This window comes from Eschrichtius robustus, chromosome 1 (genome assembly GCF_028021215.1).
Source record: "Eschrichtius robustus isolate mEscRob2 chromosome 1, mEscRob2.pri, whole genome shotgun sequence".
Taxonomy (NCBI): Eukaryota; Metazoa; Chordata; class Mammalia; order Artiodactyla; family Eschrichtiidae; genus Eschrichtius; species Eschrichtius robustus.
Genome location: NC_090824.1, coordinates 158741203 through 158756933, shown reverse-complemented (window position 1 = coordinate 158756933; position 15731 = coordinate 158741203). Strand labels below are relative to the sequence as shown.

At 42.2% G+C, this 15731-nt stretch overlaps 1 protein-coding gene across 11 annotated transcripts in view; it reads right to left on the bottom strand.

Moving 5' to 3' along the window:
- Nucleotides 1-15731, bottom strand: part of AKAP13 (A-kinase anchoring protein 13) — a 342139-nt gene that overhangs the window by 117333 nt on the left and 209075 nt on the right. The window contains exon 1 of one of the 11 annotated variants that reach the window (XM_068557347.1): nt 2129-2980. The exons of the other annotated variants lie outside the window; for them this stretch is intronic. Coding sequence (XP_068413448.1) covers nt 2129-2209 — 81 coding nt within the window. The 5' untranslated portion in view covers nt 2210-2980. Of the gene's footprint in view, nt 1-2128; nt 2981-15731 lie in introns of those variants that run through there. 11 annotated transcript variants of the gene reach the window in all.

Here is a 15731-nt window from a genome sequence, read left to right as displayed (position 1 = left end):
TCCCACAGAGCACACTGGTTATTTCTATCAAATCACTAACAGTAATTTGTACTTTTCGTTTCTCTATTTACTGCCTGTCTTTAAGCAATACGAGGACTTTAAAGAGCCGTGTGCCCCTTGGACCTAGCGCGTCTGACATCGAACAGGTCATTAATATAGTTTTCATGTAGAGCTCTCAGTGATGTCAACTTCTCTGTCTCCAAAGCAAAGAATCAGCACCAAACTCACCCATCTCATTTCAAACTGGAAATAGCGTATTTTCAGGACTCTTGGTGTTTACTTATTTGTAATAAATGCCTACTTTCTGAGAAGTGAAGTTTCCTCTACTGAAAATCTTTCATTACGTAAGGGCCGTATGGTGCAAACAAATAATACAAACACAGGTACATCTAAAAAAAACCTAATTATGTCCTTTATTAGCTGTGGCCTTGTGGAAAAACATCACACCACTCAAGTCCTTTACGTTCCTCACCCTGGCTCAGGAGAATCCTCAATCTCTTCATATGAAGGGGCGGGGGAACCGTTGCTGCCCGACCAGTCAGTCTCAAACGAAATAACATACATAAAAGTGTTCTGTTAAAACTGCAAAACAGCATCTACGAGGCCAATAAGCCTGTGCTAATTCAGACCCATTCCTGAGGGCTTTCATGCCCCATGAGCGTGAAGAGTACCGAACATTTTGGCACTATTTTAAATGTACCATACTCCTTGTGATACTCAGATTGAGATTTTCTATCCTCCCTCCCCTCTCTTCCTTCCTTCTTTTTTCCCCCAGACAGGTAAAATCATAAAGAGTCAAGCATATAAAGGTTCTAAAAACTAGGCTCTCCTAAAGATGAGGACAAAAATTTTAAAACATGACTGTGATTTCACAGCGGAAATCACATTTCAGAGAAACTAAAATGAATAATATCTCGGATCAAGTTCAAAATGCCAAGTTGCCCACTGCTCTCGGCCTCGGCCTGGCATATCAAACCACCACCTGACAGCGATCGTGGAGGGACAGACAGCACTCCCTCCACAGTCACAACTCCTCCACCTAGCCCCTCGTCCGGCGTGGTAGTGTTATTTCACTGACTTCTGTGTCTAGCCTTCTGAGCCGTTTCTTGGCCTCAATGGACCAATGAAAAGAATTAAGGAGTCTCAAGTAATACACCGAATTGATAAATCAGTACAAGAGCTCCACTATTTCCCTGACCAGGGCGATACATTACTACTTTGCCTGGACTCCCCTGGCTCCACACCTTCACAAGTGCAGGTACTGAGGTTCTCCTGGCAACTGTGAAGCACTTGCTTGGCTTCCAATTTCCCCTGCCTTTGCCAGAAAACTGCTAAACTTCCAAAAAGTGCTCCGTGAGTCGTCCAACATTCCCAGACTCCCATCTTATGGCTGGAGGAGTCCTTACTAATTTTAGATTCAAGGATGCCTTCTGTGAGCAATCAGCCATCCAGAGTCTCCGCCCCCATCCTGCTTAGACACCCAGCATCACTAACGGGAGAAAACAAACAAATACAGCTATTAACATTCAAAGGCTAGACCTGAACAGCAGTCAAACCAAGCCAAAGGGGCCACTTTGCCACTTTAATAAATAGATGGACTGGAGATCCTTCCAAAGGAAATAAGTACTGTCTATCTTTCCCCTCAGAGCTGTGAGGAGAGACAGCAGAAACAACAGATAGAAAAGACTCAGGCAAAAGACAAAGAGACAGAGGCAGAAGGAGACAGACTGACAGAGAAAGATACCCCTCCAGATGGGGGCCTGGGGTGGGGATGACAGGGACAGAGGGACACAGACATCTGAGGAAAGGGCAACTCGGAAGGTGAATTTCTCCATCTGTGATTTTCAAGAGTATGAGGTTCTCCTGAGCATAAGAATCCATTTTAAAGCAAGTCAAATGACACTGAAACAGTAAGTGGCTCAATGCTGATTCTGAAGTCCCCATTGTTTCTGTTCAGATATTCTGCTAAGAACCTTAAAATCACCAACCCAACCCAGCACTCCCCACTGTTCACAAACACACACTTCTCAGCCGTTCTCCCAATACAGGGGGGCCAGGGAATCCAGCTACTGGATTCAGAGACAGAAGAGCCTGAGAGCTTTGGAGTGGATGGAGTGTGGCCCCTTACCTTCAGCAACACCACGTCCACAGTCCTGTCCACCTTGGAGATGTCACATAGGCTGTAGCGCCTCTTGTGCCGTTCATACATTTTGTCCAAATGCAGAAGAGAGGAAGTAAGATGCAGGAGACGTACCCACTGTCAACCTGGGGGACCACCGTGCTCCCGCCAAGTCCAGAGCTCCAAATTTCTTACCGTGAGCTGGAGGGGATTTACGACTTCCAGACTCCTCTGTGTAGAAAACCCCCTCAAAGGGTCAAAAAATGAACTAAAGAAAACCAAGCAGGATCCCAATTCCTTGAACAGACTGAGAACTTCCTGGCAACTTCAGAGCACTGGGATGATGAATTTACAATTTACAATTCACAATATGAACAATAAATGCTTCCAGATGCTATACTTTAGGCAGATCTTGACCGAAAGAGAAGCACACACCATTTCCATCACTGGCGATAATTCCAGTGGAAAAATTAAGAATTAACCGGCTACACATAACGGCTGACGCACGTGGTGGAATAGCCCAAAGCAGGCAATAAAAATCCAGTATGTACTTTGTCAGGAAAAGAGAAAGAGAGAAGGGAAGACAACTCTAATTTGAAGGGATGATAGGAAAAAATTCTCTCATTAAATCCTCTTCTTGCTTATAAAACAAAAACAAAGACAAGGAAAATCAATTTTTCCTTTACAGGAAAAAAAAAAAAAAAAAAAAAGTTGAAGCTCTGAGATTCTGTTCAAAGTAAAGAGTCTGTAGTCAGCCTCTTGCTCGCCAGGCGGTAGGGCTTGGTTCTGATTTCAGTTGAAAATATCTAATGACAGCAGAGCGAAAGGAGGGGGAAAAAAAAAAAAAAAGACCACTCCTCCCTTCTTGCTCCCTCCCTTCTTGGGCGCTGGCCCTTCCCTACCCCAGACCCCTCACCCCTTTTCCCTCCCTCTCAGGAACGTCACTACTTGCCCTTTCAGCTCTGCACCAGCAGCCTCGGAGGCTTGAAAACCTAATGGCAGTGGTGGGAACATGATTCATCCACAGACGAAGAAGAGAAAAACAAGGCTTCCTTTTCCAACCCGTTTCCTCCTCCTCCCCTTTCTCCTCCTCACACTGTTCCCTATGAAAAAGGCTCTGTCAGGCATTTCCAGATGCACCCCAAGCGCTTTGATGTCGGGGGAGGTATGGTAATAAAGGGAGGGGGTGTCATCCTAAACACCACAGGCAAGTTCAACACAATTATCTGTTCCACGAAATCGGGGAAATTGAAACTACACAAGGCAGACACTGCATCTCCCTGCCAAACGCAAGTCAGTGATTTAATATGAGAAAAATGCTAGCCAATATTTCAGGGCTATATTTCCAGGATCCAGAAGGAGTTACAGAAGTGACTGACAAGGCTTAGAAATCATCAAGAGGTCAGCTTTTTTTTGTTGGCGGAGAAGAAGGGATGGATGGGGAGGTGGTAGGGGGAGCACTTGAAAGAAAATTTTAGAGTAAAGGAGTAGAGTGATAGGTACGTGTGCCAGTACGTTGTGTGACTAAGAAGAGTCACCTGGCTGGGACTTCTTCCCCGCTGAAAGCCACCACTCACATTAACTGAGCCCGGAGTGTGGCTCCACCACTCCATGCACCCGCTCTCTTACTATTCAAGAGCCCTCCAGCCCCACCCTAGCCAAGATTCTCAGGGGCAGACCTGTTCCAGAATTCATTTTCTTACCTGGGTCATAAATGATCTGGGAGGGAAAGGAGAAGGAACTGAGGGGGACAAAAAGGGAAGAGTGGAGAAAGGAAAACTCCAAAGATGTTCTCCTTCTAGGAGCAGCAGGCAGCTGGCATTTTCCTCAAGTGGTCAGAGGAGTCCTTGGCTAGAGTGTGAATGAGGGGACTCAAACATCGCAAGTAGAAGGAAAAAAGAGATTTAATACTTAAATTCCTGTCAATATCACAAACAGAGCTGGTGATGAGGCTTTCCAGGAGCTATGAAAGGGGTAGAGAAGGTCTGATGAGTCACCATTTCCTCTGGTCAGGCATTCAAGTAGCTAACCAGCTCAAGGAGAGCAAGGCAGCGAGTCCTGCTAGTACGCATCTCCCCCTCTACCTAACACACCACATCTCTCCCTCTACCTAACACACCGCAGCCGCTGAGCCCAATCCCACACTGTTGCATCCACCGCAGGGAGGTAGACAGCCCCTCCCCTTCCCCACACGTCCCCAGTGAGCCTAGTTCTGTGACGCTACCAACGTGGACAGTGAACCAGATGTTGCTTTTCATTAGAGTGAGGATGGGAAACAGTAGAAACAGATGATTAGAGAGAGATTAGAAAGCTGTAAATAAAATTCTAGCTCAGGCTTACCAAAAGGGTGGGAACCTGCACGGGGATTTACAACTACTCTGAAACTATGTGGTCTAGGGCACATAATCGAAAGGCCCTTTAGGCTTTAGTGTAGGGGAAAATGGATAGTTTATTATCTTTTCTGTATGAACTTTCACCAAGCAATAATTTAGAACTCTCCTTCCTCCCCATATAAACACAAAGCTGCCACCCCTCTGTCCTCAATATGGTTTATTCCTCACTGCCCCTCCCTTCTGTTTTAATTAGAAGCAAATGTTTCCTGCCTCCAAGGTTCCCAGGCATTTCCCTAAGGATCATAGATGCTTTAATCACCACAGAGCCTTTCTATTCCCAACCTCCTGTAACTCCTGACTTAAATAATCTATACTGATTTAACAGATATTTTGTGCCTTGCAGCAAAGGCAAACAAAAGAAACAAAGAACAAGGTCTCCGTCCTCAAGAAGTTTTATATAATTAGAAACCTCTTTCAAAGTTATACAATTGTCTGAAATGGCTGAGATTACTGTTTTGAGACAAATAGATTAATTTTTGTATTTCTGATGATCTGCTGGCTGTGTGCTACAGGCTGGAAATCGAGACTTCCTACTTTTTCTGTACACATAAACATATTAAAAGGATTTGGAATTGTCCTTGAGTATTTTGTTCCTTCTTGGAGAACAAATTCTCTGGGTAGGGAACACATACTCGGGGGGGGGGGGGGGGGGGGGGCGGGGCGGGGGGGCAGAGGGTGGGGGTGGAGGAGAGTCTGTTTTGCTTTCCCCTCTGGATTTGTTCAAGCACTCTCCACAGAAGACTTGAGTCTGTAGTCCTGTGCTTTTGCTGCTGATGTGACAATTCCAAGTTTTTATCAAAAACATCTGGAACCACTGAACAGTTACTCTGTTAGGATTTTGAAACACAGAAACCAATCATTTTACATCCAAACCATAGAGCTGATACCTATGAATTTTCATTTTGAGAATATTCTCCTTTTCTTTAATTTTGGGAACTTGTAGTAAAACATGTTTATTATTTACAACCTCTTACAATAGTAATTATTCACAAGATTAATTATATCTCCCTTCTTTCTGTGCCCTCCATCCCACTCTCCAGCCACAACAAGGAGCCCTACGTTCTTCAATAGAAGCTTCAAGTGCATGAAGTCTGTTCATACCACAGGCCCAACATATATTCTTAAAGATTCCAGAAAATGAAGTAGAAAAATATTTTATGCATTTGAAGTTAACTAGAGCATTTGTGTTCATGAATTAAATTTTCCCTTGATATTTAATTCTGAAGGTCTGTCTAACCCTTACCCAAATTATTTCAGCATTCTTATGGGTCAACTCTACTTGGCTCCTTTTGTTTCAGTTAAGGCAGAACCCTGTTTAAAGTCTCACAGCAAAGTTTCTGAATTAGGACACCACTTAGTGGGTATATGAAAGATCCAAACAGAACACAAAGGCCAGCAAGCACTGGGGCGGGGAGGGGGGTGTCTACTGCTACTAAAACATTTGTCCTGTACCCCAAAGTGAACATAAAGTAGTAGCATGTCACTGGCTAAAAGACCCGCCAATGATCAGTTTCATCTCCGCAAGGAGCACAAGGTGAAAATCAAAGGTTCTTTCCATTCCTAGGTGTGCCACTATCTCACTGAGCATCCTGGGATAATTAGTTTGACTCTTGGACCTGGGTTTCCAGAACTGGAAAATGAGAAGGGCTGGACACTAGATCGTATCTGAAGTTCCTTCTTGATCAGATACGGTCAGTCTGAGACTAACAAATCTTTATCACTTGCCATATAGCTCATAGGATGGGGGTAGATGCAGAGGAAAAAGAAAAAGGGATTGAGAAATTCTCTCAAAACCTGTTGTAGAAAACATGTAGTATACTCTTGCTTAATTATATTTTCCACCTCCACTTTTCATGTGAAAAGGAAGGAAACGTCTACCACAGTCAACAATTTTCATTAACCTATGATTTCATTAACTTAAAAAATAGTGAGTCATCCAGAGCTACACATCTGTTATTGGCAAAGTTTACTAAAATATAGATAAAACACTGTAATTATTTTTATTATTATAGCCTCCGCGCGAGCAACTGCAGTCTGCTTAGAATAACAGTCTGCTCCAAATAAGATGTTGGAGTAATTGAGAGAAGATGGGAATTATTTACAACAGCTGCATTGTTTCCAGCGAGCATTTCCTTTTTCATTTCAATTTAGGTGTTTAAGCACTACTGGTCCAGGAGAGGGAGGCCTAAGGCCCCCACTCCCCTGGCTTTTCTTCCACTCCCAGATTTGGAGGTTTCAAGAAGGTTAAAAGAATAAAGGAGAAGGGGAAGGCCTAAAGGGCAAGCAACCAGTCAACCAGCAATTCTCCTCAAACTACCATCCGGTGGCAGCAGGCAGCTCCTCTGCCTTAACCCTTTCTTGACTTCTTCAAGAAGAAACCTTAACACAATTTAGCTGGTAGCAGCAGGTTGTTTGACAACAATAACAATAGCAAAAAGTAATTAAGACGGAAGTAAGACAAGACAAAGCTTTACAAATGTCTCTTCACCAACCTGTGCTCCTCACAGGAAATAGGTCTCGTGGAACAAGCACACAAATGTTAAATTTTACTAAAATTACCAACAACTTGGTGAAATAAAAGGCAGGAGGAGGGGAGAAAGGGAGACAGCCGAATCAGAATTCATCTGGAAAAGTGGTGATAGGATAGTTTAAACTCTAGGACAGGTCTTCTGGGGCAAGATTTATTAATAACAACAACACTCACTGAGTGCTTCCTGTATGCCATGTGCCTCCCCATGTACAATTTCAGTTATTCCTCATAAAAAGCTATAGGGTGAAACATCACTGTCTACAGATGCAGAAAAGTCGCACTCAGAGGTTAAGTCAGTTGTATCAGGTCACACAGCTAATAAAACGAGTCTGCATTAAACTCGGTTCTGTAAATCTTTCTTTCCATATGCATCTTATTTTGCGGTGAGTAATCCCCTAAACTGAAAGAAATGAAACTATCATGGAGAAAATGTTAAGTTAAAATTTGAGGAAAGAAAACTTAGAATTTGTTATTCATATCATTGGCATTCTTACATTTGATTTTATACAAATGCCAAAGGATAGAAAAAGATTTTATTTTTGCAATAAAAATGACAAATGGTTCCTAATTTTAGAAAGTACAGGTAGAAAGTGTGTCATTACATTAAACGGACTCAACTTCTTTGCCAACATTTTAATACTTGATATTTAATTTTTTTAATAGCTTCTCACTATTGGTAATATGTTATAATAATCAGAATGAACACAGCCAGCATAGAGACTAAAAGATTTCTGGATACTGACAACTGTTCTCTGGGTCTCCTTTAGAATGAATGGGTGTAGTGTTCCTAGTTCTCCTCTTGGGAACAAACATTAGTTACTTCTTATGGCAGCATTTCAAATATCTGAAGATACTTATTACGACTCGCTACCCTCCTCAAAGCTTCTCTTCTGGATCATGGTTCCCACAACTGTTCCTCATGCCACAGGGTACCCGACTGAGGGCTCTCTAGTTAGTCGGTGTCCTTCTTGTGATGCGAACACCAAAACAAAACCCTCTGGTGTTGAGTACACTGGGATGTTTGAGATCCAACTGGCTTTCTTAACACGAATACCACACCATTAGAAGTATATAAGCTTGTGGTGAAGTAAGTCACTTCTCATATCTTTTCTTAGTTGGATGTGTCAAAACAGGTCTCCTCCATACTATAATCTTGTGATTTTATTGTAAAACTCACTTTACATCTTTCCTTGTTTAAAGTGTACTAGATAATTTGTAAACATTTAAATTTTTTAGGTTGAATTTTCAGTTTCCCAAGGAATGTGGCTTTAAAATACATTAGTATTTTAAAAACCTAGACTGCTAAGGATGCTAAAAAGGGCAAATTTACTATCAGTAACAATTTAAACAACCAAGAAGTTTTACATGGAAAATCCATAATACCGTTGTGATTGTAAACTACAACTTCTCATATGTCACTGTCCTGAATCTTCGACAAGCTTTTCAGTAAATGAAATTCGTTCAATCATTAGACAAATATTCACTGAACACCTATTTTTGGCACTGAGAATATAACAGAGAACCAGACAGACATTAAATAGTTACAATAATGTGTGTGAGAAGTGCCAGAATAGAGGAATCACAGGGTACCACAAGAACATCTCCCTTTAGATGTAACATAAACGTCTGTGTCTGGAGCTCGGGAGAACAGCTGGGGCTGGGCACACCAATTTGGAAACCAACACACAGATGTGACATCGAGGAAACAGAAAGAAAGAATGGTAAACAGTGCCAAATGTTGTGAAAAAGTCAAGCCAATGAGAGATCTGGGTTTTGCTATGTAAATGTTTCATGGACCTTGCTTGGTGAGGGCAAGTTCTGGTGTAGTAGTAGAGTGATGAAAGCTGAATTTCAATATTCTACCATTTCACAGGGGAAAATTTAAGTTCTGCCTGTACACTTCGTTCGCTTTTTCCAGTTTTCTCTTAAGACATTTTACCCTTCAGACAAAGTGCCTTAGAGTGAATCATAAAAAAATGGTTGCTACAGGATGGCTAACCTGGAAATAAACACTTTAGTGTGTAAAAAACTTTCTGAGAAGTAAATGAAGCATTAACAGAGAAAAAGGACCATTAACACAAAGTGAGTTCTATGCCCGTTCTTTCAATTCTTTCCAAGAGATCCTGCCACAGAGACCAAAAGAGAACACTTGAGTGCACACACTGCACCTTGGCCAGGAATATGAACAGAGGTTTCATAATAGCTAGAGCAGGGAAGCAGGGCGGACAGTGTTTTGGCAAGGAAATGGAAACAGAAGGAACGGCCAGCAAGTAAGAAACTCCCTTTCCATATGATCATCTATGGAAATAAGAACAAACCTCATTCTATAAACAAAGGCAATGAGGTCAGGGAAACAACACTGACAATTATGGACGAGAATTTCCTCATGGGAGTCTGTCATCACCAGCATGTCATGCCAACTAGTAGCCAACTAGCTCATATTAGCCAAATTTATTTATCTGTTCAACAATATTTAAATCTCTGCCGAAGTTATGGTGCTCTGTGAGGTGTTATGAGAGATATGAAGATGGATGAGACATTTCTGGGACCTCAAGGAAACACAGCAGGGGCAATGGTATGAAATATAAGACGGCATGGGTAGTACAAATGAAATGTAGGGTTTCAGCAAGGAATAAAGATCTCTGACTAAACTGATTAGGCAGAAAAGTTTCATGAAGGTGGTGGTTTAACATAAAGGAGCAGAAAGAGAGAAAATGGGAGGGAGGAGGCAGGCATCCCCAGTGAAGACTGTGAGAGACGGTGCAGACGTTGATGCGCAACAGGTAGGACAGAGGACGAGCGAGCCGTCTACTACCTGCATCAGATTCCTGTGAGAGCAGTGCTATGGCCCTGGCCTGCAAAAGCATTCACAGGCTAGATTATGGGAGCATATGATGCCGTGCTAAAAAGTTTAGACTCTATTCAGAGGCAACAGGGAGCCATCGAAGATGTGCCAGCACAGAAGCGGGATGATTTGTGCTGTAATTCAGAAAGGCTGTACAAGTCTCTAGCCTCATCAAGTCTGATCTCCCTTGTCTGGATATCATACTATGCCATGATCCTTATCCAATCCCATTTGCTGTCATTCCTCAAGAAAAGTAAACGGGTGATCTCTCAAGGTTCCACGATTAGGATATGGGGTTCTTCCTACCTCAGTGACCCTGGCTCTTAGGACAATCATGGTTTCTGGAATTCCCTACCGTGTCTCTTCCACCTTAACCACAATCTACCCTTCAAACCCCACTTTTCTAGTTAGGCTCTCTGCCTGCTCTAACTCTCCTTCTAACGCTGTACTGTGAAGTAAGATGGTCCTTAGACTCTGCCGCACTGGCTTTACGGTGCTCTGTCCTGTGTTCTTCCTTGCTGCTGCTGCTGCTGCTGCATGTTAGTCTTACTATAAGTAGAATGGTGACTTCCTTAAAGGCAACAGGTACTTTTAAAATCTCTCCCAGAGTGCCAAAAACGGTACTAGGCATCCAAAGGCTGGCTGAGTTACCGATTATGCATTCGTTTCTTACCACAATCATAATCCTAAGACTTTTCAAAAGGCTGACCAGATTCAGTTATTAAAGGAGAGAAAAAGTGTTTGTCAGTGTTAACCGTACACAAAAGGTGAGTAGTCTAAAAGAGGTTCTAGATTTAAAGGATAAAAGTCCTGGCCAGACATGAAAACTTGTGTTTAAAATAACCATATCCTTAGGAAAAATCTGAATCTCACATAAAATGAGAATGTGCTACTTTAGTCACCCGACTTATTCTTATTTTTCACTTCACAGCAAAAAGAACAGCTCTACCACAGTCAGTCAGTCAGACAAGCCAAAAAATGACTCAGCTGCCCATGGAAGACATCCCTCATCCCTCCCCGGCAAACACACGCCAGTACAGTCAAGCCTTCCCAAAAAATGAAGAGGTATAACTTGCTCTTTATATCAACTGTCCAAAAGACAAAACAAAGGGAAAAGAGAAAACTCCTTCAAGAAGAAAACCTACTTTTTAACACTACTGTCAAGAGATAAAAATAATAAAGACATAAAGTTTGTTGTTTTTTTTTTTTTTTTTTAAATTTTTGACCGCACCATGAGGCATGTGGGATCTTAGCTCCCCAACCAGGGACTGAACCCTCGTCCCGTGCATTGGAAGGCGGAGTCTTAACCACTGGACCTCCAGGGAAGTCCCAAGACATACAGTATTGATAAAAGAAAAATGTCGCTATGAGGAATAAAGGAATGAATACACATAAAGTATTTTGTATAATGCCTGTGGCATGAGTACTATATAAGTATTAGTTGCTATAATATTTTTTATTTTATTATCATCGCTACATCTTTGCCTTATGTTTTAAAGAGGTATTTAAGTCTACAAGGGAGCATGTAAGAAAAAAACAAGTAACTGAAAATTCTGACTTAAGATACAGCTGAAAGAAGAAAACAGCTCTGCTTTGATTCAGACCACCATGTTCTCTCTGAAAATATTTTGTATCATGAGACAGGAAAGCAGACAGAGGGAAAAGTTAGGTTCTCTTTCCTCTGATAAGTGGAGAAGGTAGGTAGCTGCCCCAGAAGCTAAGACTAAAGGAGCTACTATGCATCTGAATGCCGAGCTGTTTTATACAGAAACAGTTCTTTACAATTTAAGGTCAAGATAGGACTGGGAACTCAGATGGAAGAGTTAGCCTTGGGAAAAAAAAAGAAAAAAAGCCTCTTTATCTGAAGCAAAGGGAAAGAAGTAAAAGACAGATATTTATAGATATTTTTCCTGGCCAATCCCCAAGTGCCTAATTTGGAAGGAACTCAAAAAGTGTCCCTGAACAGTCCCCACCCAGACGGCCGAAATACCAGTGTCACCATCAGGACAGAAAGCATGTGGCTCTTGGAGGTGACTCTGGGAGGAAAGCCTAGCACCATGCCAGCCTCTCGGGTCTCTCCTCTCACCTCTCCTTGGAAAACTCTTCCACTGCAGTCACACGAGTCAACTTACTGTGCATCAGATTAGCTGTGACATCTGGCTGCCTCCACGTCCTGGACCTTGCCCTCCTGTTCTTCACCACAGAAGCAAAACCAGTCAAGTCTTTAAGACCCCTTCAAATGCCATCACATCCTGATACCTCCACTGAACACCTCAGTCAAAAAACTGGCCTCTCAGGACTTCCCTGGAGGTCCAGTGGGTAAGACTCCATGCTCCCAATGCAGGGGGCCTGGGTTCAATCCCTGGGTCAGGGAACTAGATCCCACATGCACGCCGCAACTAAGAGTCTGCATGCTGCAACTAAAAGATCACGCATGCCACAACGAAGACCCGGTGCAGCCAAAATAAATAAATAATATTTTTTTAAAAATGTGATTCTGTATTAAAAAAACAAAAAAACAAAAAACTGGCCCTGTCCTTCCTCCAACTCTATTAGAACTGCGTTAGCACTCCTATCACACTTAAATCACAGATTATCACAGTTATCTGGGTACCTGTTGAACAAGTCTCTTGGACCGAGACATCTGTTTCTTTGGCTTTCCTATAGGTTCTGGGGCTTAGTTAGCATTCAACAAACGGTTCCTATGTGAATGAGTAAATACCCATCTCTTTGTCTGAAGAGGAACTTTCAGGCAAGGTAACCCATTCTCAGGAGTAGATCAAACTGGTGCAGGCAACCTAGATTCAGAAGCTCCTTTACTCATAAATGTATACAACCCCTGGATTTTTGACACAGAGGCACGCACTAGAGAAAAGGGATCTACTCTGCTCACCACAAACAAATGGCATTAGTTAGACCTTATCAATAAATGGGACATGTCAGAACTTAATCAGCAAGTAAAAGAACAGAATTCTCTGCCTACCCTGAATTTTTTTTTTTTTTTTTTAAATAAAAATTGCAGTTTGGGTGGGCTCTATAAGATTATCCATGCTGGAGATCTGTCTGACTAAATACATACTAATTTTTGGGTTACTATTTTATTTGTTCATAATTTTTAACCAACTGATATCCCAGTACCTTCCTAAATGTGCCTGTCTCTTTTCAAAATTAATGTGAATGTTTTTAATATAAACCCTGAAGAGAGAAAAAAAAACTTCCCCTCGAAACTTAAAAATATACATACTCTGCACACAACAGTCAATTCAGGACCAAGTTTCATGGAAGCATTTTGATAATTTCTCCAAAATTATGTGTGTGCATATGTATGTATGTTTAATGGCTCAGAAGATTGCACAGCACTGACTGGCTGTGCACTATGTCAAGGACAGTACGTCTAACAAACCAGGGAACCCATGGAGATAGTGTAAGTAACTGGTAAGAGCATGAAGTATTATGAGGGTCAACCCCTGAGTCCCCAGCACTGAGCAGGAAGGACACAGAGAAGGCCTTGCTCTGTCCCTGCAACTTGCCAGCTGTAAGATTATTATTAATACTTCTCTTTTGCTTCCCTGTGAGGATGTGATAATAATAAGTTTTAGTAGTCTTCAAAAGAGCACAGTATTACAGTATTATTTAATATAGCTTACTGTTGCTATCTTTCTTTCATACAAGTAGAGTTTTCCTGGGTCTGAATTCTAATGGCTCTATGCCTCTAAACCTTTTACCGATAAACCCAAAGAAGCTTTGACCTATTCTGTGTCACTACAAAGGCAACTCTCCAAATTCTACATAGAGGTTCAATCCCAAATACTCATATTAATGGGTTATCAATGAGGAACTTCCTTTTCTCCACCTAGTTTTTAGTTGCAACTCCTGCCATATTGATTAAACCATTTTTAAGCTGAACTAACAAAACGTAAAAGCCTCAAATATATTTGCTTATGAAAACAGGACATGGAATTTTAAAAGAAACGGAACTACTAAAGGTTATCAGTGCCCTAAGGAGAGAAATTGATAAATGAAGTATACTCTTAGGTAAAGTCCACTGAAGTCGTACCTACAAAAAAACTGTCAATTAACTAGAAATCTGCCTTGCCAAAGTTCTTCCTGTGTTTCTTTTTCTTTCAAGATACCCACCAGGCATCCTACACTGTAAACGCCCATCGTGTGTGAGACACCGTGGCAGGTCCCTGCCCACGAAACATGGCTAAGGCAGCGTCCCTATCAGGAGGTGTGGTACTGCGCAGGCCTCACGGTTCCCAGCACGGTTCCACCACCCAATGCTCCAGAGAGGGTAAAGATGGTGAGAGAAGGGTACGTGGGAGGCCTGAGAGAGTGCGGAGTGCAGCCCAGGACAGCGCTTCTGAGAAGGGTCTTAAAGAATCGAAGCGTAAGTACCCAGGTAGCCTCCAAGGATACATTTCAGGCAGAGAATTCCTCGTGGATAAAGAGGGGTCTGGCGTGGCTGGCAGCTGGACTGTGGAACAGAACAGCAGAGCTGACGGTACCGTCTGAGTAATCTCAGGAGCCAGACTGTGAAGTCCATGCCACACCACAAAGTTTAGCAAGAATCTCTAACATGAGCCAGAGCAGCGGGTCTCAACACGTGGTCTGCAAAACCTTCAGGGGCCCAGAGACCTCTTCAGGGCATCTGTGGGGTCGAAACTATTTTCACAGTAATCCTAAGATGTCATTTGCCCTTTTACTGTGCCGACATTTGCACTGACAGGCCTTAGCACAAACCAAGGCAGCGGTATCAAAGTGAACCAGCAGTCACCATATTCTTCGTCGTATAAAAAACAAAAACAGGGGCTTCCCTGCTGGCGCAGTGGTTGAGAGTCTGCCTGCCAATGCAGGGGACACGGGTTCGAGCCCTGGTCTGGGAAGATCCCACATGCCGCGGAGCAACTGGGACCGTGAGCCACAACTACTGAGCCTGCGCGTCTGGGGCCTGTGCTCCGGAACAAGAGAGGCCGCGATAATGACAGGCCCGCGCACCGCGATGAAGAGTGGCCCCCACTTGCCGCAGCTAGAGGAAGCCCTCGCACAGAAACGAAGACCCAACACAGCCATAAATAAATAAATAAATAAATAAATAAAAAGAGAAATGCTTCTCTCCCCGTCAATGGGCAAAAAAAAAAAAAAAAAGAAGCTAGGGATGTCACTGATTGATGAGCAGCTTCAAAAAAAAAACAAAAACAAAGAAACATTTTCACACAGAATGTCCTTGATGAAGCTGTAAACATTATTAATATCATTCAATTTCAAGCTTTAGATACTCATCTTTTTAATACTCTGTGTGTGACAAATGGGAAGTAGACATAAAATACTTCTGTCATGGAGGTATTACAGCTGTCTTGAGGAAAATCACCTGTGCAATTGTTTTAAGTTGTGAGCCGACGCAGACACTTTTGTCATGGAACAACATTTTTATTTGAAAGAAAGACTGGCAAATGAAGCATGGCTCTTCAGCACTTGCGTATTTTCCTGAAAATGAACAAAGTGAACCTGTTTCTCAAAAGAAGCAACTGGCAGTATTTATTGCTGATGATAAAATTCAGACTTTCAAGGGAAAATGAGAATTTTGAAAACCTGTATCTGCCACTGTGAACTTGCCAATTTACTAATACTTAAAGACATTTCAGATGAGATTGGTGGTGATGCTACCAAACGTGATTTTCTGATTTGTAGAATGAAATGTTCAACATTTGGAAGAGTTGTATTATTCAGTGAATCAGCATTTCCTAAATGACCAACGCATGATGTTAGAAAATCATGCATGGATAAAAAATCCATTCAAAGTACAAGATAGACCAAAATGGCTTTTAATGTGCTAGAGTACAG